Raw genomic sequence first — 21,098 nt, forward strand, 5'->3', positions numbered from 1 at the left:
GAGAAATCCGCAGTATACGTGTAAAAAAAAAAAATATATATTTATATATATATATATATATATATATATATATATATACTGTAATCATAAAAGGATATCCAAAACTTTGACTTCACAGCTGTTGACAAACTGTATTTCCAGCATGTGCTGTGTATGTAAACGGGAAAAATTCAAGAAAGTCTCTAAATCCTTGTGACTGTAATCCGTGAACTCAATCCATAAACTAAAGTCACACATGAGAAACTGTTTTCAGGTTTGTGGTGGTGATACTCAGCAACGTCTATAAATCCTTGTGTAAAACTGATTCGTCCACTTTACAACATGCATTGTGTATTTTTACAGGGGGAAAAAAAACAAAAAAAAACTGCAGGAACGTGTCAAAACTCCTGCCAAAGTAACTTTAACTAGCTGCAATCTGTGCATTAAAGACTCCATCAGCATGTTTGTGCAGCTGCTGCAGGATCAGTTTATGTTTTTCCCGTTTCCGATTCGGATTAGGAATCGTGATGGCTTATCGTGTGACACTGCCGACATGCCTTCATGCACAAATGAGAGGACATGAGAGCTGTTTTTAGCTGCATGATAGTCCTTTTTTTTTTTTTTTTTAAACTTCCATTTTATGCCGTTTGGAGTGAAATTAGATGCTGAGTTTCTCCTCTGTCGGGCCGCAAGCGCCAGTGGGCTCTCTCACCCACCACGCCCTGCAAAGACATCCACCCACTCTGCATGACTCACACTCAGTGTGACTCTAATCTGCTCAAAAGATGGAAAACAAATGGCCCCAAGGAGAGTGTAACGCAGGAGGAGCTGCTCGGCTCTCATCTCTGTGCGGACTTGAATAACGCCAGATCTAAACGGAAAGCAACGGATTCCAGGGTGGCAGAGGGATTATTTTTTTTTGGTTTTAAAAAGAAGACGAGGGAGGAACCGAGTGAATTGTGCAGCCTCAGATGACGCACACTCAGAAAAGGCCTCATTATATCTAGAGGGGTGCAGGAAGCGTCAAAGGTATTTACTGTTGAGTTCAGGAGTGCATAACATGGAAGTAAAAGTGTTCATCACTCAGGGCCCGTCCACATAATGTGGCATGTAAAGATGAGTGATTCATAACCAGGCGTCGTGAAGAAAACTCTCACTGCGCAACACTGACAGTGCAGACTGCGAAGGTGATTCCTCATATCACTCTCCCCTGTTTACCATTAATCATACGCTTTAATTAATTGGAAAAAGCAACCGACTGGCTGAACTTGCATACGTCGGACATGTTGATCTACTGAGGACGATGAACCTGGTGTTCATTTCATGGGAACGTCTCCCTCTGTTCTGAGTTATAAGCTACTAAAGCTCAAATAAATCCCAGAAGAAAGAACGGCTGTGGATACTAAACTCAGAGAAGGCAAAATTTGAAGGGTGCAGCAAACCGTTTATTCTTAGGCTTCTCGTTTTGTTCTCACTTAGAAAAAGTTGTGCTGAAAAAGTCCAATAAACTGCAATGATGTCACTTTATTCTGCGATTCAAATCAAATTAATCCTATTCCGGCTTCTAAATGTTGGATTTTTGTGTTTTTGTTTGTCTTTGAAGACACGAACATATTTTGTTCTTGAAGGCCATTTTCACACCAAACAAAAAACTCAACTTGAGGCTTGTTGACAACTGTGATAAGTTGTTCTGACGTCTAAAAAAAAAAAAAAAAGAACAAGCCCATAAATTGTATGTTGAATGTGAAGACTCATTAAATGTGATCTTGTAGTGACACAATCGTCAATGCAACACGAACACGTCAAGCTTCGGCACACAGAGAAGAGATTGTCCCGTGTGCCATCATGTGAAACTTGCTTTCCAAAATAATTTTTTTTTTTTAAAAAAGATCATTATTTCTGGGGAGCAATGCAAGCTTTGATGTTTGTGGTTACCGTAATTCGTTTCACACTCTTGGAATGTGAAAGCAGACACATCTCTCATCGTCTCCAGAAAGATCTGCAATAATCACCCCGCTGACACGACGACCATCAGACTGGAGGATCAAATTGCTGCTTCGGAGGCACTTTAATTTGGGCTCTGTGTTACAGACCTGATTCACAGCAGTTTACAGGTGTGCATTTTCTTCTGCGAAAAACGTGAATCACATCAGACCCCAAGTGGCATGAAAAGCCGCAGATTACTCCGCTCGCCACTTGATTTTCGCACCATATCAATCTGAAGCAGATGCTCTTACATGTTGGCCTTGTCTTATATATATATATATATATATATATATATATATATGCCCTGAAGGCATTTGGCAGTTAACCTGCTGTAACCCGGTAGGAGGAGCAAAGTTTGCAGATGAAACATGCAGAAAGAGAAATTTCCCAGAAGGTGAGAGCAGGTGAGGGCGACCCGCCAACCCCAAAATAACACAACACAGTTTCAGTACCAACACAACAAAGCAAAATCACCATAGTCTGTGCACATCACACTTCCAAAGTACGGAATGCCAAAAAAAGCTCATGCTATTCATTGCAGCCACATAATAAAAGCAAAATCTGCCACGAATTTAAGAATCGAAATCCTTTATTGGATCCAATTACAAATGAATGTTTTACTCTACGCTGTCTGCACCTTTTCTACATGTGGCACAGACGTGCTTCGTTTTCCTCTTTTGTATAATAAAACATAATGCACGTGTCAATAGTTTTGGCAGACATTTCCTGTCAAGTTCCATTACTGAATATTCTGCTTTCTCTCATGTTGACTGGTCTGACAATACTGAATCATGCAACATTGGTTTCTCCAATAACAAATCAACCCATGATTGTGGCCTCAGGTCCAAGTTTGACCCTTTAGTCATTTGAACAGTCTGAATTTTTGAGAATTTCTTTAATTTTTTTAAGTAAATCTGACTTTTGAAAGACATTACAATAGTATGCAGGGATATAAAGGGGGCAATAATTCTTATACTGCTGGACAGGAATTACCATCCTGTACAAACATGACATGAGACTTATGAGTGCAGGGCTTACACGTGCGATCAAAGACCTGCTCTGATTGTCTCATATAGCCTCGAGATTCTGTAAACCCATAACAGAGCAGCGTTGCGTGTACGCCACAGAGGAGCAAAGCAATATTTTATGTCAACCATTCAGAGTAGAAAGAGAAATATAAGGCAAAAGGGAGGAATCTTGACTCACACATGGTAATTACCTTTAACCCTCAACCTCGCAAGATTCATCCACATAAAATGTTAAAAAATCCCCAGCTCCCCGGGGTGGGTAATCTAAAACTTCTAAGTATTGGTGTGCAAGTCCAGGCAGCAACAGCTTTTAATTCACACCTTTCACCTTAGGGCTACAGAAATTAGAAGAAAATACGGCCTCAGCATAATTTGGAAAACAAATTCTGAACAATGAGTCTAAAAACATGCCGTGAAGGAGATGAATCAACTTGTGAGAAGAAGTGACTCACAACATGAGTCGACCCATGGCAACAAGGGCAACAACACGAGACTTCGCTACCCAACGTGAAAGCATCACTTGGACTGTCTGCTTCCTCTCAGCACAATGGTGTCACCATGAATTCCCCCGCCAGGACACGACAATGGGAGGCGGCCACCCTCCTACAAGGAGTCCAGACAGTTTCACAGGATCCTCCAGTAAAAACTAAGACATAGGACAGAGAGAGATAAGACAGAGAGATTACACACATACTCCCAAATATGTAACTTAGTTAAGCAAACAGATTTTTTTACTTTTTTCTTTCATTGCCAAAGTAAAAACTCGTAAGTTTTTAAGCAGTTAAGACTCATTCTTTTCTATTTTCTGCAGTCTTGAAGTCTCAAAGTTATGTAAACGGCAATATATGGCTTTGTAGGCTCATTTGTTGGATTAGGTAACGTAATTATGATACCACGGGCTTCCAATAATTGAGCAAAGCCAAGCAAGTAAAACAAAGATGGAATCACATTTTCGAGAACATTCTGTAGGTATAATACAACACTGTTCTCTTCAGGAAATGCATTGCTTTTTGAAAATATATATATTCATTTAATTTTTGGGGGGATTAAGTTCTATCATGAGTTCTTTTGTCTGAGTTTCTTTTAGCTTCACAAAGTATTTTTTCCGTTTAATCCAAAGCTTTTTCAATCGCTGTAACTTTAATAAAACTACAAACTAAAAAGTGAAATAGACTTTTTGAGTCGTATTTGTTTGAGAAGTAACTGGGTGTTTTGCGGATATTTTCCCCCAAAACTACTTTTCCCAAGATGCAGTTCGGCCTACGTCATCATATTTGAGCCAATCATAGTTCGTCTTTTTCAACCCCGCAAAAATACGGAAAAACAGAAACTTCTCACAGCGATTCGAGTTATATTCCCAGTTCAGAGTCAGACAGGAGACTGTTTTGTTTGCCAGCTTTTGCAGCAATGCTTATTTGTAGTTTTTAAAGCGGGAGTGGCGGGTCTGATCTCATACGCGCGGTTTCCCGCATTTGTGGTGTAAGAGGCTAACACGTCAGGCTGAAGGTTGGATGTCGAAGTCAACAACGAAGCAAAGTAAATCTCACCGATGGAAATCACTCCTAAATCTGCCAAATCTCAGCCCACACACCTGTCTCCTTGTAGTTCAGCCGAGTCAAGCCCCTATGGAAGTAACGAGGAAAAGGTGAGTGCTTCCTAATATTCAGTTTACACGTATTCAGATCAACATGCCTCAAAGAGACGATCAAATAAGACTGAAAGCTGCAATAACAAAAACATCGAGTAAAATATATTAGTTCAGATTAAACATCCACATTTTCTTATGTTGCAGCCTTATTCCACAATGGAATTGATTGAACTTTCCTTTAATTTCTACAACCCATAATAACAACATGAATAAACTTAGAACTTTTTCCAAATATATTAGAAATAAACTAACACATCACGTGTTTAAGTTTTCCCAGCCTTTGCAATGACATTTAAAATGGAGCTCAGGTGAATCCTGTTCCGCTGATCATCCCTGAGATGTTTCTACATCTTAACTGGAGTCCTAAATTCAGTTGATTGGACCTGAAAGATACACACCTGTCTTCATAAAACAAATAAATACAGATTCTCTGGTCTGATAAGACAAAGATGGATCTCTTTGGCGTGAATGCCAAGCATCATGTTTGTTAGGAAACCAGACACTGCTCATCACCAGGCCAATACCATCCCAACAGTCAAGCATGGTGGTGGCAGCATCATGATTTGGGAATGCTTTTCAGTGGCGAGAACTGGGAGACTATTCAGATCAATGCAGCAATGTACAGAGATATCCTGGATGAAAACGTGCTTCAGAAGCTGCTTCTTGATCAGAGACTGAGGTGACGGTGAATGTCCTTTAGTTGCCCAGCCAGAGCAGACATTAGTCTCACTGCTTCCTAACCAACCTGATGGAGCTTTAGATGTTCTGCAAACAGGAACGGACAAACTGCCTAAGGATAGGTGTGTCAAGCTTGTTGCGTCATATAAAAAAAAAACAACCACTTAATGCTGTAATTGCTGCTAAAGCTCCATCAACGAAGTATTGAGCAAACTTAGTATTGCTTATTATGTACATGTGATTTCTTTTCTTTTGAAATTTTTTATAAATTTGTAAACATTTTAAACAAACTTTTTCCACATTGCATCTGGAATATGTCATGGGGTATATTGTGTAGAATTTTGAGGAAACAATACATTTAATCTATTGTGGAACAAAGCTGTAATTATAACAACAAGCTATGTGCTCTGAACAGTTTCTAGATGCGCTGTACACAAACAGCTTCTTCACTTCTGGTGAATAAAACCTGTGAATGTAAGTCTTCTCAAGCAGATCTAGCCTCATTGTCACGATTGAAAACTTTTCCCCACTGATTCTGAAAGTGTGGGGTGAGCCTCTCCAGGGCGGCGTCGGAGAGCTTCAGGTGGGTGTAGTGAAGCACAAAACTCTTAATGATCTTGTTAGAACACACTTTATGACTCAATTTTGGGTTATATGTAATGGAGACAAATGTACCTTTTATATAACAAGATTTCGTACAAAACCATGTGTCACTGCTGTGGCAGTTATACAGACGATATTGAGAAAAAGTTTCTCACAATTTGAAACATGCTGAGCTGCCCTCCACGACATGGCAAAGATCTACAATTTAGCTAAATAGTTTATTTACACGTGAAATGGGACCATATTTGTTTCAAGATGTTTATTTGGCTCCTTGCTTGTCTCGATGTGGCGTTAATGAATGGTTATGTCAGTGTGTTGTTTAGACAATCAAGAAAAACTGGCATATTTAAGTGGCATGTTGAAGTCTTGTACCCCAACAGAGCCACATCTAACACACACACACACACACACACACACACACACACACACACACACACACACACACACACACACACACACACACACACACACACACACACACACACACACACACACAGAGAGAACACAATCTGCTAAATTTGGGAGTATTTCTATCATTGCATGACTTTAAATGGAATCAGTCCACTCGGGGTTTAGTTCATCGGCCTGGTCCTCCTCCCACATGTCATCTTAAGACAGGAACACTCAGTTCTCCCTCTGATTCACGTTTCACCGTCATCCCACAGCATCACCCGAAGCTGAGCGCCTCCCTGAGGGAGAGGCTAAAGAGAGCAAGGCGCTCGTTCATCTCTCCCCTTTCTGTGGCCAAACGCCTTTGTGTCGACGACTCGGAGGAGGATGGCCGACAAGTTTCGGCAGATTCCCGCCGGCAGACTGTTCACAGTCCTCCAACCGCCGTGCCTCGTGTTGATGTAAACAGTAATGAGGGGAGTGAAAGCTTCGCTGGACACATGCCCGAAACGTCACATCTTCCCCCAGAGGAGTTTGCACAACAGCTGAGGAAGGAGGTTAAAGACAAACTGGAGACTCTGCGCAGACTCAAGATGGTTAGAATGTACAGAAGCAAGGTACCGGCCACCTTTCACATTTAAAATGAGACCCGTTCTTGGTGACCTATACAAGCGATTTTGAACGTTTGCGTCAAATAAACCGTCACTGAGAACCATTAAGTTCTGTGTGTTGAAAGAGTGGGGGATCTCAAACATGCAGTGGGTCCACCAGGAAGTGAATTTTTCATCGCCCTCTCTCTCTCTCTCTCCTCAGAATGATTTAACACAACTCCAAAGCTTGATTGAGAAGTGGCGGCGTTGTGCCCAGGCGGCGCTGTACGAGCTCCAGTCTCAGGTGCCGATCGACGGGAGGAAGGCCGACCTGTCCGAGCTCATCGACCTCTTCAATCTGGACGACGGCATTCTGCACTTCGACCGCAAGGAGGAGGACTTCACTTCCCGAAAATAGACTTCGGAGTGTCTCCAGTTCATCTTATTACCACAAAGAAACAGATTAAAAAGCATTGAGTTTGAGAATCGTTATATTTGTTGCTGCTGTAGCTGTGGTTGACTGTGACGCTTGTACAGTGTAAATAAAAGGTTGTGTTGACGTTTGCTCAGTGGTGTTTCAGCTGATCGAGTGCAGGAAAGTTCCTCATGGTCAGACGTTCAACTTCGGCTCTGAGGGCAGCCAGCGTCTGCCCCTGCGCTCTGGCGACCTCCTTCAAGCTGCTCGTCTTCGCAATCTGAGAGAACCGCTCTTCGGCTCGAGCCTCCTCGTGCTCCTCGAAAGCTGAACACAAAACAAGCCACGTTAGCCAGATGGGGAGGGGACTCTCCCTCTGCGTTGGGTTTCCAGCTGAAACGACTATTTTCATCACCTGTCGGCTCGCAGATGTGTCTCAGTTCTGCCACTCTCAGCTGCGCGTCGGGAAGCCGCCGCTCCAGAAGAGCGGTTCCCTCGGCTTTCCTCGCCGCGCGCCTGTTGATCTGCTCGATCGCTCTGATGCGTTGCTGCACGCTCTTTAAATGAGTCTGAAATATAGGATGAAACCGTTACCCGGGTCGTAACGTAGAGCTCAGAAATGAGAGCAAATGATCAGCGTTCCGTCACCTCTTCCATAAAAGCTAAATTCTTCTCCAGTGTGCAGATTTGCTTGAACATTCGACTGTTCTGATCCTTTTTGCTCAGGTGCTGCAAAGTGTGAGAGAAGAACTGGAGTTTAGAAAGTCACAAAGTTATGACTGCTCGCAATGTTTCCATGATGGGTGTGGAAAACAACCCTTCATAATAAATTGTTCAGGATCCCTCAGGGTGGATTTGTTTCTATCCAGAGTTTTAAAACAATGAGAGGAAGCTGAAAAATCTACCTTGAACCTTTTGCCAGGAGAGGAAACTGGCATTCGCACACGGAGACTCATGCCCCGCTCATCGGCTTGCAGGATGAGGAAGCTGAATCTGTGTTTTCAACTATCCCCAATTCATATTTCTTCTTAATATAACTTTCCATATGTGTGTGAGTCGGGACGCTACTTAAGAATTTGAAGATTGTCGCTGAAAGCCAAATATTGTCAACGTTTGTGGTCTGCGTTTGATGGAGGTGTCGGTGCACGCCTCGGATCGGCATGCACGACGGAACGGACAAATTCTCTCCTCGAAACCTGAACACCAACCTGTGCTGTTGATAAAAGCTGTTAATATGACAAAAGTGGGAAGAGAGCAAACCTTTAACCAGTCTCCACCTGTTGGATGAGTGGTAATAAGTGAAAAAATAAAAAAAGTCGAGGGTGTGGAGCGGGCGTGAATAGGCTGTGTGTCTTCAATAAAAGATCATCTGTGCTGGAGGATGGTAACAATTTTCTGCATGCAAAAACATCAGCTGCTGCCAAAAGCCAAATACCTGCAGTGATATCAGTTAGACTGAGGTTTGGCTGGAAGAGCTGATCGGAATGACGTTCCACCAAAAACACATTTCAAGCAGAACTTTTTTTTTTTTTTCACAACCCTTTGGTCTCATGATCAACGTGTCAGAAACATAAGATGCAGCAAACATCCAGGAGAAAGAAAAACATTATTACGATCATGTCCCGCTGCTCCTCCGAGAGCCGCAACATCTTGACGCTCCTGGCCTTGTCGTAGAGATCCTCCATCTTCTCCCTCAGCACCTTGTTCTCCCACTCCTGCTGGATTATGCCCTTACGGACATCTTTGCGCTTCTCCATGGCTGCTATTTTCTCATCTCCGAGCATCTGTCGTTATAAATCGTCATTTTGACAGACACACGTGTTGTGATCACAGAACGCGGCACAGACTATTTCAAAGCACGACCAAAGTTGTTCCTGTGCGTCTGCTGCTGACCCTGATGTGCTCCCTGAGACGATCCGCCACGGTCCTGTGGTAAAGGACGACCTCGGAGTAGTGGACGGTCAGGTCTGTGGCTGGCAGCTCCACCCGGCCCTGCTTGATTATCACCTGGACCACGGTGTCTATCAGGAGGTCATTCTTCTCCCTATGGACACTGCAGCAGAACAGACGACACGCGTTTCTTTGACGAGAGGCAACTTTTACTCGTTTCAGGCGTTGCAGTCGTTTTAAGATTATCGAAAATTTCATCTCGTGTCACATCCAGTCAGGTTTCGGTCTCTGCCCGTACGGACGGCGGGGACCGCGGCCGTACCTTTCAAGCGCCTCGTTGATGTTTTGGATTTGCCGCTGAGCGGCCTGTTCCTCGTCTCGCCTCCTCTGCAGAAACGCCTGCATCTCGGCAAGAGTCAGAGCTCTCAGTTTGACCTGTGGAGAACATGGGAGACTAATAGTTTAATAGCTGGTTTGGACACATAATTACAGTTATTGTGTACATTAAGTCAACAGGTGGAATGAAAGGATTTATGTTGGCGGAGTGAACGACGCTGGTTGCATATTAGTATGTCTAACGATGTATTCCGAGTCTTTTAACACCTCCATCACGTTACCTGATGCTCACTCTCCACTTTGGCTCTACGAGTCACACAGAATCTCTCCCAGACTGAAGGATTCACGCCCCTGGGCATATTCTCCGGGGCATCCAGGTCCTCCATGGCTTTCAGCATTTTGCCGTGCGCGTCAGTAGACGGAGAACCACACAGACGACGCTCCTGTAACAGGCTGGGATTGTTGTCGATCTGGGCCCTCATCTTTTGTACCCTGAGGAATGAAAGACCGTCTTGGAACAGGTGAACTCCCACGTATCGTGATTCTACTCACGGAAACTCTGAAGTAGCAGATGTGGGCGGGTGGTGTCACAAACCAGGGCCGACGTTTGAAGAGCTTATAGAGGACATCGACCACGGGGTTTGGCACGTCGAAAAAGTCCTTCCTGAAGTCTTTGTCAAGGATCTTTGGGAGATATGGAGGACAAGACCTTTTTGAATGTCCTTCATCATCACTTGGAGTCAGAATGACGTGAGCGTTTTCTTGGCAGACTTACTTTGTCTTCAGCCACAATGCTGTCATAGGCCTCGTGAAAGACTCTTACTTCTTCCTCAAGTCGCTTCACTTCCTCTACAATTTCACCCTGACGAGAGAAACGCGAGTCATGAAATTGTATGTTTTTGAATCCGTACACATGCGCGCGGTTCTACGGGTTGGCACTTGGGAATATTCACCAGGAGCCGGATTACCGCGGCTGCCATTCCATTCAGATTCTGAAGCTGTCACTCAGAATCTTCTCAAGAATCACTGCGTCGGAAGTGACCCACCTTGTGTGCCTCCATTTGTTCAAGTTTGCGCTGCAGCTCCAGCTGGAGATCTCTCATCTCCTCGTCCATGAGGAGTGACTCAACAAGACACGTAATCTTCAGTTCCTCCTGTAAAATACATCAAATCCAACATTGAAGAATTTTTTTTAGACGTCATGAACTTGAGGAGGAAAACCCTGATGAGATCTTTTTCTTTTTTTTAATTGATGCTTCTTTGCTTTCTGTATGAAAAACTGCATTGCCGCGCGTCGTATCTGTGTGTTTGCTCACCTGGTTAATAGCCACTATGCATTTCTCTTTCTTCTCCAACAACTTTGTCAAACTTTCATCAATTGCTTTGGTTGCCTCCTGGGTGGAATTTTGCAGTTTTTTAATTTCAGCTTCTAAGGACTGTAACAAAAAAGCATTCACAGATCACTTATAGCAAACGCCGACCGTCGATTAATGTTGATCTATGGACGTAAATGTGTTTTCTGTCCTCGCCCTTTTGTGAGTCTCTTTCGCTTCATTGAGTGCTTTGACTTTGTTTTCATACTCCTCGTAGGCTTTTTTCTCCTCCTCAGTCGTGGGCACCAGGCACTTAGGCGGAGGTATTTCCTGTGGAGTAAATTCAATAGAACCATGTGCCCTTCATGCAGATTTGTCTAATTCAACAGGAACAGCCCAGGAAATAATTCAAGCTTCAAAAAAAAAAAAAAAATCCAACACATCATGAATTTATTTTGAGGTTCACAGAAATCCACCCGCCTTGATCATAAAATAAATGTTACATCTCACCGAGGGTGAAATGACTTGTTTTTATCCAATTTTCAGTCTAAATCTGAGAGATACTTTGTTTTCCTACTATAATATACAAAATCATCTGTTTAAAATATTGTATTTGGGCAAAAAAAACAACTATTCCCCAATACATTTGGGCTATCACACATGTATTTAGTCAGTCAGATAATTGCTTACTCGAGCCCAACAAGCAATCACTACTAAAGTCAAATTTAACAACAACTCACATTTCTAGTTTTTCTAAAAATTGTGCCTTTCAAATCGGCTCAAATTAATTAAGACAAGGGGGACTTAATATAAATTGTTATTTCATAAGAAATAATCTGGAATTAGTTTCAAAATAATCTTTTTTTTTTACTATATGTATGTATGTATGTATGTATGTATGTATGTATGCAGCTATACCCTTTTCAAGATGTCCTCTTTCTGTACTTCAATAACTCCATCCATCATGGCATCAAGAGCCTTTCCTCTACTCGCGTCTTCCTGCCAACATGACAGACAAGAAGAAAACATTAATATGGCAAAACAGTTTACTGTTCTGTGGGATAAATGATGATTTACATCTTGTATTGATAATTAAGGATGCATAAAAGAATGTTCCAGAGTCATGAGTGGAAAAAGTTTAAAAAACACTAATGTCAGCCTACTTGAGCAGCCAGTTCCTCCCGCTTCCTCGTCTCCTCCTCTTTTGTCTGTTCAGGGGTGAGATACTTCTCTGCTTGTATCTAGAGTGGAACAAAGGCCAAGTCTCATACGAGTTAAAACCCCAATTCACACGTGGGAGGACGTGCACACGCTCCGTTCGGTGAACTCCGAACCTCGGAGTCGTCCACGGTGAGCAGCCTCTCCGGACACTCGCTGTCGGCCACGCTGGGCTCCCACAGCGCCGCATCCGTGTCCAGCTCCCGCATGAGCTCCCTGAGCTGTTGGTTCCTGTCGCTCACGCGTTTCAGCTCCTGCACCTTCTGCCTGTGCAGGGCCTCGAACTCGGCGTTGAAAGCCGTCTTGATGCGATGAATCACATCCTGCATTTAGACAAAAAAAGGATCAAGACGACGACGTGACTCCGAATGACTCAGTGAGGTTCTGTCAGGCGCTTTGCCACTTTTTCTTTGACTTTTCTACGAATCGTGAAACATTTCACAAACTTTTTCACAGTTTCTGGGACTCTCTCTCTCTCTCTCTCTCTCTCTCTCTCTCTCTCTCTCTCTCTCTCTCTCTCTCTCTCTCTCTCTCTCTCTCTCTCTCTCTCTCTCTCTCTCTCTCTCTCTCTCTCTCTCTCTCTCTCTCTCTCTCTCTCTCTCTCTCTCTCTCTCTCTCTCTCTCTCTCACCTGCAGAAGAATGATCTGGTTGATCCTCTGGTCTGTCGTTATCACGCTGAACTGATCATAGACGTAAGGATTTGAAAGTCCTAACTGAGCAGAGAAGCTCCCCGTCAGAGAAACGCTCTCTGGGTTGTGCTGCTCATCCCTCTGCCCTTCGAGCGCGACGGCACGCTTCGTGTCGTTCAGCTGCGGGAGGAAAGTGGGGAGAAGAAGCGTGCCCACACATCATTGTATGGATCCCGTATTATCAATATGAGCACAAGCACACTAACAACTCGGTGTCGGCCGCACGGCTCTGAATCTCAACGCATTTCAAAAGTGGCAGGTTTGGCGCCTGTTCAAGTATTTCAAAACGTTACGACAGCGACAAAGGTTAAACGAAGGCCTGTGATTCAAAGCATCACGTTATTTTCCAGCCGTCAACTTGTATTGACTTGACTGGTTTCGCAACAAAACAAAATTTAAAAAAAATCACGTGTAGGAATCAACACGGTGAAGAGGATGCGCCGTCACAGCTTTCAGAAAGCACAAGACGTTCGATGTCAGTTAATTGCCTCTGACTCGACTGCTTTTCTTCGCTGTGGAATCGAAACCACGCTTTGCCCGAGATCCGTCTTGCTTACAGCGGCGGCCATTTCAAGCTTCCTCATACTCTCGACCCTGCGGAGATCCTCCAACTGTTTCTGAGTCCGCTCTTTCAGACGGTAGTTTGGGACCTCGACGTCGAGGTGAAAGGCCTGTGTTGGACGAGGAGAGGCAGGGTGATAAAAATAAACACCCGCTCGTCTTCTTTATCGGGGTCTGTTTCAGAGCAGCTTTTACCTTAATGACTCGGCCTTTGGTCTTCACAGAGTCCCAGCATTCTCTCTTCAGGACATCGTAGAGGTAATATTTCTCCAAAATGTCCCATTGGATTTCAGCTCTCACCTGCAAATGTGGGGACGCAAGCATGGCAAAGTTTTACATACGTCACAAAAACATATTATAATGCAGGATAGAACCAGCCAGATCGAAAACATTAGACATGGAAGACTTTGTTTAATCGTATTAATCTAGTTATAGTTACTATACCCGTGTGACCTCCCGCTCCACAATGGCCTCACATTTACTCTGTTCCTCAACATTCAGGTTAAAGGTCTGCTCTGGGAGGTCTTCATTCTCACAAACCATTTGCTGAATCTGCACATCCAGGAGACAAACATTTCCCACATCTCATTGTGTTTCATAAATAACAACAATATACACTTTCTTTGTTCATATATTTTATGTGCTGTTATCAACTACTACACCCTCATAGATATTTTAATAAAAAAAAAAAAAGACGTGTCACATGCTACTGAGTATCATTGCACTACTATGTACTGAAATAAAACCCCACTCTATTATGACTTTGTAAAAGCATTGGACATACATTTGAACATTTGCACTACTTCCATGTGTACAATGCTCTCTTCAGGCAAAGCTTTAGCATTAGCACAAACACATAGTATTCTTCGTATACATTCTTATAACTTATATCATCATCAACTACATATCTACAGGGAACTGAGATACAAAATGCTTTTATTCGTTGTGTTCAGTTTCCCATGATAATTCTTTTTTTTGTTCTTTATGATTTTTTTTTTAATGATGAAAAAACCGTAATAAAACTCACTTACAGCGTCACGTAGCTCTTTGATGGTTTGTCTCAGGTTTCTTTTAACCTCACAATATTCGTCATTGTCTTCTTTCATGGCCTGTTTACAACATACATTATAATTGTGAGATAGAGTGAAAAAGAATTCAAACAGAAATCAAATCATGTATTTATAGAGAATTAGAGAATTTAAAAAAAAGAAAGGAATGTGACCCAACACTGCCAGTGAAGAATGAAAACCGAACTGTTTTGGTTCCCATGCATTATTGTCAGTGTGGTGTGAAACCCTCCCCTGACCCGACACGCCGCCACCGCCGGCCTGCTGTTATCGGCAATCTGTGCTGGGTTATAAAATACTCAACAACTTCTTCACAAATGTCCGTCTGCTTGATAGCGGCATAGCGCCGACTAACTGGCTGGCGTTCTTACTCTGTGCGGTGACGATAAATTGAGCTGTCGAACAGAGCGAGTGACGGCCCCCAAAAAAAAACCCACAGCTGTTCTCGCCGCTCGGGCCTCGCGTGCAGGTGCGACCGGCACGGCGCCATGACGCTTCTGTCTTACAGGAACCCCAAACGTTACTAAACACACTTAACATTCATCACATCTCATGCCACCGCTAAAAATATCACAGAGGGTCAGTGACTGCTTCTGGCCGGCCCTCCGACCAGGTGGGGTGAGAATGTGGAGCACACAGAAGGCCGTGGCTCTCACCTATTGTGTGCTAACACGGGACACACCGACAATCAAAACACATGTTAATCATGCTTGGGAATAAGAAATGAGCAATAAACAAAACGATAAGTCAGCAATAGAGTGTATATTTTTTGTTATACTGAGTTGTTTGTAGTTTGAAATACTGTTAAATTAGTATACATTAATTTTCTTTTTTTTTGTTTCATCAAAATATTAGGGAGGAGAGCATCTGAACAAAAGCACAACTAGAAACACTGGGGGGAAAAAAATCCAAAAGAAACAAAACTGACTTTATTAGCCTTTATTATGGTGTGATAATAAATTCATTTTCACTTGTTGTGCAGTACTCATGTAATCACATAAATACAAGCTTTTTGTTTTTCTCTTACCTTACTCTCCTTTTGTTTTTAATCCCTGCAGGAAACCCCTACACAGGAAAGCCAGCAGGCATGGAGTGTTTCAGTATTAAACACATCCTTTAAGAAATCAGCCGTATACTGGATATACTGAGTGGCTTCACTGACCTTGTCCGCTTTGACGCCTTTCGCTCCGCCAGCAGCCCCAGGAAACAAATGTACACTGTAAACACGTGAAGGTACTTTATTCTGGTGAATAGTATCACTATACAGTAGACAGCACATGATAGCACTGAACCCTAAACTCATCTGTTTCTATTAAAAAAAAGTACCAGAGACACAGAGTTCATTTGAAGCATAATGTCTTTAGCCAACAAATGATCAAACATTGTGTGTGGAAGAGATTATTTTTCAGGAATGTGGATTCTGAGTGGGTTAATATTCAGCGGGAGACATTGTGCTGTGAATTCTGTCACACTTCAAGCTTCCTGTGGATCGTGATTCTCCGGCGCTCACAGCAGATCATCCGTTTATTTACTTTCGGCCCTCATTGCAAGGGGAACAGACCAAACTGCTTCTCAAAGTGAACATTTGAGTACGCAACAGTTCCCTCTGCTGTTCACAGCCCGCACACTATGTCGGCGTGACAAAGCTGCTCGCTTTACCTGAGGTCAGTGCAGACAAGGAAGCGTGAGGCCTTCCGGCGAGGAAGGAAACACTCCTAACTCCACCGAGGCGACGTGAGCGCCATTGCAGCTCAACATTTCTGCAGGCGCAGAAATATCCAGGCAAACTGGAACATTTCAGAGGACGTTTTGTGTGCCTGCCTCTCGCTGCATCTCGATGTCATATCAACATCAAACCTCCAACTCCGAGTTTCTCCTCCATGGGGTGCCTCTCCCATCCGCTTTGAAAGGGGGATTTTCCCACAGTTTTTTGTGATTTCTTCAGAAATGTAGCCGAGACCGTTAACAAAAGTCATAGTAACATATCCCCGAGCATTTTGATGTGCCTTTTTTGTGCACACGCTCCCAACTTTGCGGGACCAAGGTACGCGGCTAAAAAGCGGCGAAAGAAAAAAAGAGGATTAAAACAAGAAATAGTCTTGTTATTCCTGAGAAATCACCTCATGAAAGAATCAGCAGTGAAAATGACCAAATGTGAATATCTAAAGATGTCACATTTCCCTGTTTGCACACTTCATTTACATGCATCACATTCCCCTACTTCCCTGCACATCAGAAATGCTTCCTCTGAACAAACAGCCAATTGTGTTAATTAAGATTTATCCAAAGTGCGTGATATTAGGAGGAAACACCGAAAACACACATGGCCACTGACCTGAGAGTGGATGAGAAGAAGTCGTGACTTCTCAATATGATCGCCTTTCTTTGCTCTAACGTTAATCCACGGCCTGCTAACGATAAAACTATTTAATCCACTTCATTTCCAGACTTTGACAGGTTTCGTGAACTCGGTGAGGCGCTATTCAAAACAACACGTTTTTTGTAGGTGACGTGCAGACTCCTGACACTTCGACTCCTCAACTTTCTCCCTCGCGTTTCCTCTCAGTTTGAAACTCACCTGTAAAAGAGTGTCGTTCCTCCCTCGTCGTCTGGATTTGAAGATAATTCAGATAAAACGAAGACGATAGCGTGTCTGTGTGTCTGTGTGAGACTTGTCGCTATGGAAACGTCTCAGCTCCCAGGTGACGGACAAGCCGCAAATGTTTCTGGGAGATGTAGTCCTGTCCTGTTTATCGTCCTGTCTAAACGTCATATATAAACATCCAAACAAGATCTCTGGAGGACCTGACGCAATCAAAAAAAAAAAAAAAAATATATATATATATATATGACTCCACCTGAGATTGAACCCAAACCTCTTTCATGCAGGGTTGACTGTAAGCATGTGACTTATATATGACGGACTCAAAAAAGTATTGTGACTAAACGTGTGACCTAGTTAACATCGATTCATAATACTTTTTTTGAGCTTGTCATATGTGGTGACATGCTTACAAATTTATTGTCAGGAGTGTCTGAAGCACCGGTGCACTGTTGGTAGTGGTTAGGAGTTGTACCTGTCATAAAAGAGGTTTAAGTTCAACCCCAGTTGGTGTCATCTATAGATAGATAGATAGATTTTTTTTTTCTTCCCTTGCGTTACGTCACCCAGAGGTCTTGTTTGGACGTTTATATGACGTCCAGACAGGAGGTCCATGTAATGTCAAGGAAAGACGTACAAAAAAACTTTCATTCTGGCCTCAATGAAGACGTCTTAAAGACGTCATCTGGACCACTCCTTGCTCAAATTTTCCATTAAAAACTTCTCATTCAACTCCAGTTGAATGAGAAATTCGGTTGGCCAAATCCTTAACAAAAGTTATAGCACACTATTCCCGAATTTTCCCCCAATTTTGATGTGCTTCTTGTGTACGTGCTCCTAACGGCGCGGGACTCGGAACACCGAAAATTCGTGAACAAAATGTTTAAAAAATTTAAACAGGGTCCTAGTCTTTGCGCCTCACCTCTTACAGAATCAAGCACAGGAGAAATAAACAGGATTTCAACTTTTGTAGGAATAGAAATATTGAAATGAGCCCTGACCAAGGAAGCGGCCTCTCTGATTGGCAGTAAGCCATCTCGGCGCAGCCAGCCAGAAACTGTGGGGGGAGAGCAGGAGAGAGGGAGGCCCCAGCGGGTGAGCCCTCTCTTCCTGTTGTGGATCTAGCTGGGACACCTGATGGCTGCAGGCCTCTGTTAGTGGATCAAACAGAGAGCAGTGGTGAGATTCAAGTGTCTGTAATAACCAAAACTCACATCTTGACACACCTCAAACAAACACGAGCAAGCTGGGACCTCTGTAGGGGTTTGTTCTTCTGACAGCAAAAGCCTCACCAACTCCCAGAACACAGGATTTCAGTGGATAGGGCATTTCATATCTAGCTGCCTTGAGAACTTCAGAGGAGAGACCATGGCCATGGCGGTCTACAGATTCTATAGATGCCATGAGATGTAAAGTATAAAACAGAAACTGTTGAGCAAGTTGTAAATGTGACAACTAACCGAGATCTCATTCTAAATTTAAACATTTACTAATGATCTCCTTAAATAGACTTGGCACTGTTGTCTAAACGCCCTAAAATGTTGTATCATATGAACAACACATCAGTGTCCAATTTTATTTATGTCTGCCCTTTCCACGAAAGACTTCTGTATCTAATGGATTGTTCAGCTCATCTTTCCACGCTTCTGTGTAAACACAATATGAGTTCCTACAAACGGCTTGGCTATGGTGCTGTGTGCAACAACATTCGTGACAATACATCTAAACATTTCAACAACAAACACTTCATCTATCATGGGAATGTCTTTGAAAGTGGTTTAAGCAAAACTCCTCTCTCCTGTATTATTTGGAAGAAGTGTCTGATACACAGTTAAGGGCGACTGTAACATTTGCGGCTCACATATTTATAAAATCTCCTTATATAGAGAATACATCTTAACACGAAGGACACAAAAACGTTCCTATTATTCTTACGTTTGGTTTACTCCCATTAATTACTTTCAAAAAACTCTTCTCGCCCACGTGAGATGATTCATTGGAAGCTGATTGCAAAATTGTGAAAGGTTCTATTTGCTTTTGGAGAATTGCTTTAGGTCAGCACCACATGATTTTATGACTCATGTGTCAAACATCCGATCGTTCTCCTCCCTCTCTGTATTAGTCGTTGATCACCTTGGACATAGATCAAATATTTTCTTATCGTGGCTTGGAGTGATTCACCTTTCAGGTTCATGGCAGGTAGAGAAAGAAATATGAGCAGTTTGTCAGCCTGATTTATGTTCTCATGTTCAGTGCACAACAACAAGACAAAACAAAAACGAAAGTACTACATTAATATTCCTCTTTAGGTCATTTCCTTTAAGGGTTTGCCTCAGCAGATAGTCTTATCGGCAGTAAAAACACAACAAAGGAACAATAGGAATAGTCACTATCATAGTTTTAAAATTAAACAGGTCTCAGTGTGCATGTTTGTTTACTTGTGGGGTTGAAGAGGACGGAGACAGAGAGTCGGTGTGGACCAGCGAGGGACAGAAAGTCCCCGCATGAAGCTTTGATGGGGTTGTCCAGCAGATGGCAGAGGGAGTCAGTCGGGCTCTGGTGCTGAGGTTAGTCAGAGTAAACACGTGGAGGTTTGGCTTTTTTTTTTTTTTTTTTTTTTTTTCAACAGGTTGCACAAGCTGTTTCATTGACTAGTGTAACATGTCTGATGGCCAACAAACATTTTACTCTTCACTTTATACCCCGCTTGGTGAGAGTAATAGTGTGAAACTGATCAACTGACTCACCCGATATGCCTGTCAAAACACGTCAGTCGATTACAGCTGCATAACTTTGCAGCCAGCTGTGCTTTTAATTCTTTTTTTTTTTTTCCCAGGACGTGAAAACTGGCACTCTTCTCGATATTCCCGACAGTGATGGATGAAGCACCCAACGCACAAAGCTGGAGCCAATTCAGAGGGTTGAACACCAAAGGAGCGACGTCCTGTCCCACTTGTGGGTGCGTCCCAAATGTTGGCTCAGCACTTTCTTGCATCGAACAGTCGGGTTAACAAAAGTCCGATCTGGATCCACATCACTGCAAATACAACGTGTGGCATGTAATGTAAGGCGCAGCGCTGCCTTCAGTGGCTTACCGCACGGTAATGCCGTGGTCAGGAAGAGAGGAGCAACATCCCAAATAAAGACCATCACTTAATGTCAGAGACGTATAGTCCAGTTGTGCTGTTCCCAAGAGAAGAAATTAAAGCAATGAAAACTACTAAACATATTCTGTCAGATGATAAAAGCCAGATAGATTGATAAGGACTGACGGCAACAAATCTCAACTTCACAGATTGCAGTAAAATGAATGCATCATTATTTCATCTCAGCACTGATTCAAATGTTTGATACCAGGGTCCAGCTGCAGGGTTTCTAAATAATAGTTCTAATAGTGTCATGACTTCGGATTTAAAAACTGCCTGAGGAGCCTGAGAAAATAGCTACCATGGAAGGAGAGAACTGGGTGTGTGTGACTATACGTCTGCTTTTTCCTAAAGTAATCTAGTTTTGGCTTCAGCATCCTGCGACTCTGTATTGGCAAACGCAGGAGAGAACATGGATTGATGGAAAACCAAGAAGACATTGAGGGTGTGACCACAATGTATGGGGAAATCCCCAACCCAGAGACCAGTGGCGAGAATGAAAAGATGTATTTTCCCTGTTAGGACGCAAATAAACACGGGATCACTTTGAAAATGTTGCACGCTGAGAGCATTTTCCAGGGAGAAATGTTTTTAGAAATCCACTGTGTAGACTAACAGACAAAATGCATGACAAATTGACCGTTTCCACCTGAAAGCATTGTTGTGTAAGCAACATACAGTATGTACGCCTATAATCAGTGTTGTAGGGTGAATGCACTTTGACAATACAGTTCTTTATTCTAACACATAAAAGCCCAGGCTCCATCATGTCTGTTAGTCAGAGCTGTTTATTATATAACGTCCCTTCAGAATACTGTGTTCTCAGAGTGCCGGGTGGTGGAGGCTGCAAGCATTTCCACACGTCCAATGGGAGGCAGAGCTTTCAGTTGTCAGGCACCTCTCATATAGAACCAAGTCCCTACTTCAGTTAGACAGGCGATACCGCGCTCTACTTCAA

General features: G+C 43.0%; 2 protein-coding genes across 2 annotated transcripts; one reads left to right on the top strand and one right to left on the bottom strand.

Moving 5' to 3' along the window:
- Positions 1-4,308: 4,308 nt before the first annotated feature.
- Positions 4,309-7,466, top strand: sfr1 (SWI5-dependent homologous recombination repair protein 1). Its single transcript, XM_080482217.1, has 3 exons — positions 4,309-4,638; positions 6,588-6,929; positions 7,126-7,466. Exons 1-3 carry the CDS (start codon positions 4,543-4,545, stop codon positions 7,318-7,320), a joined length of 633 nt encoding a protein of 210 aa, XP_080338343.1. The 5' UTR covers positions 4,309-4,542; the 3' UTR covers positions 7,321-7,466.
- A 2-nt stretch (positions 7,467-7,468) lies between these two features.
- On the bottom strand, positions 7,469-20,181 carry cfap43 (cilia and flagella associated protein 43; the record flags this gene model as incomplete). The annotated part of the gene is given in 27 exon segments (XM_080481016.1): positions 7,469-7,644; positions 7,733-7,886; positions 7,966-8,046; positions 8,223-8,287; positions 8,753-8,792; positions 8,931-9,101; positions 9,211-9,370; positions 9,530-9,642; positions 9,825-10,035; positions 10,139-10,227; positions 10,319-10,405; positions 10,590-10,697; positions 10,860-10,979; positions 11,073-11,186; positions 12,020-12,097; positions 12,191-12,397; positions 12,705-12,884; positions 13,322-13,435; positions 13,521-13,625; positions 13,770-13,877; positions 17,996-18,035; positions 18,037-18,145; positions 18,234-18,281; positions 18,284-18,385; positions 19,433-19,556; positions 19,834-19,978; positions 20,090-20,181. Coding segments are annotated over 27 exon segments (3,141 nt in total), but the record flags the coding sequence as incomplete, so codon positions are not given.
- Between the last annotated feature and the right edge of the window lie 917 nt (positions 20,182-21,098).

The sequence above is a fragment of the Lipophrys pholis genome, assembly GCF_963383615.2.
Source record: "Lipophrys pholis genome assembly, chromosome: 15".
Lineage (NCBI taxonomy): Eukaryota > Metazoa > Chordata > Actinopteri > Blenniiformes > Blenniidae > Lipophrys > Lipophrys pholis.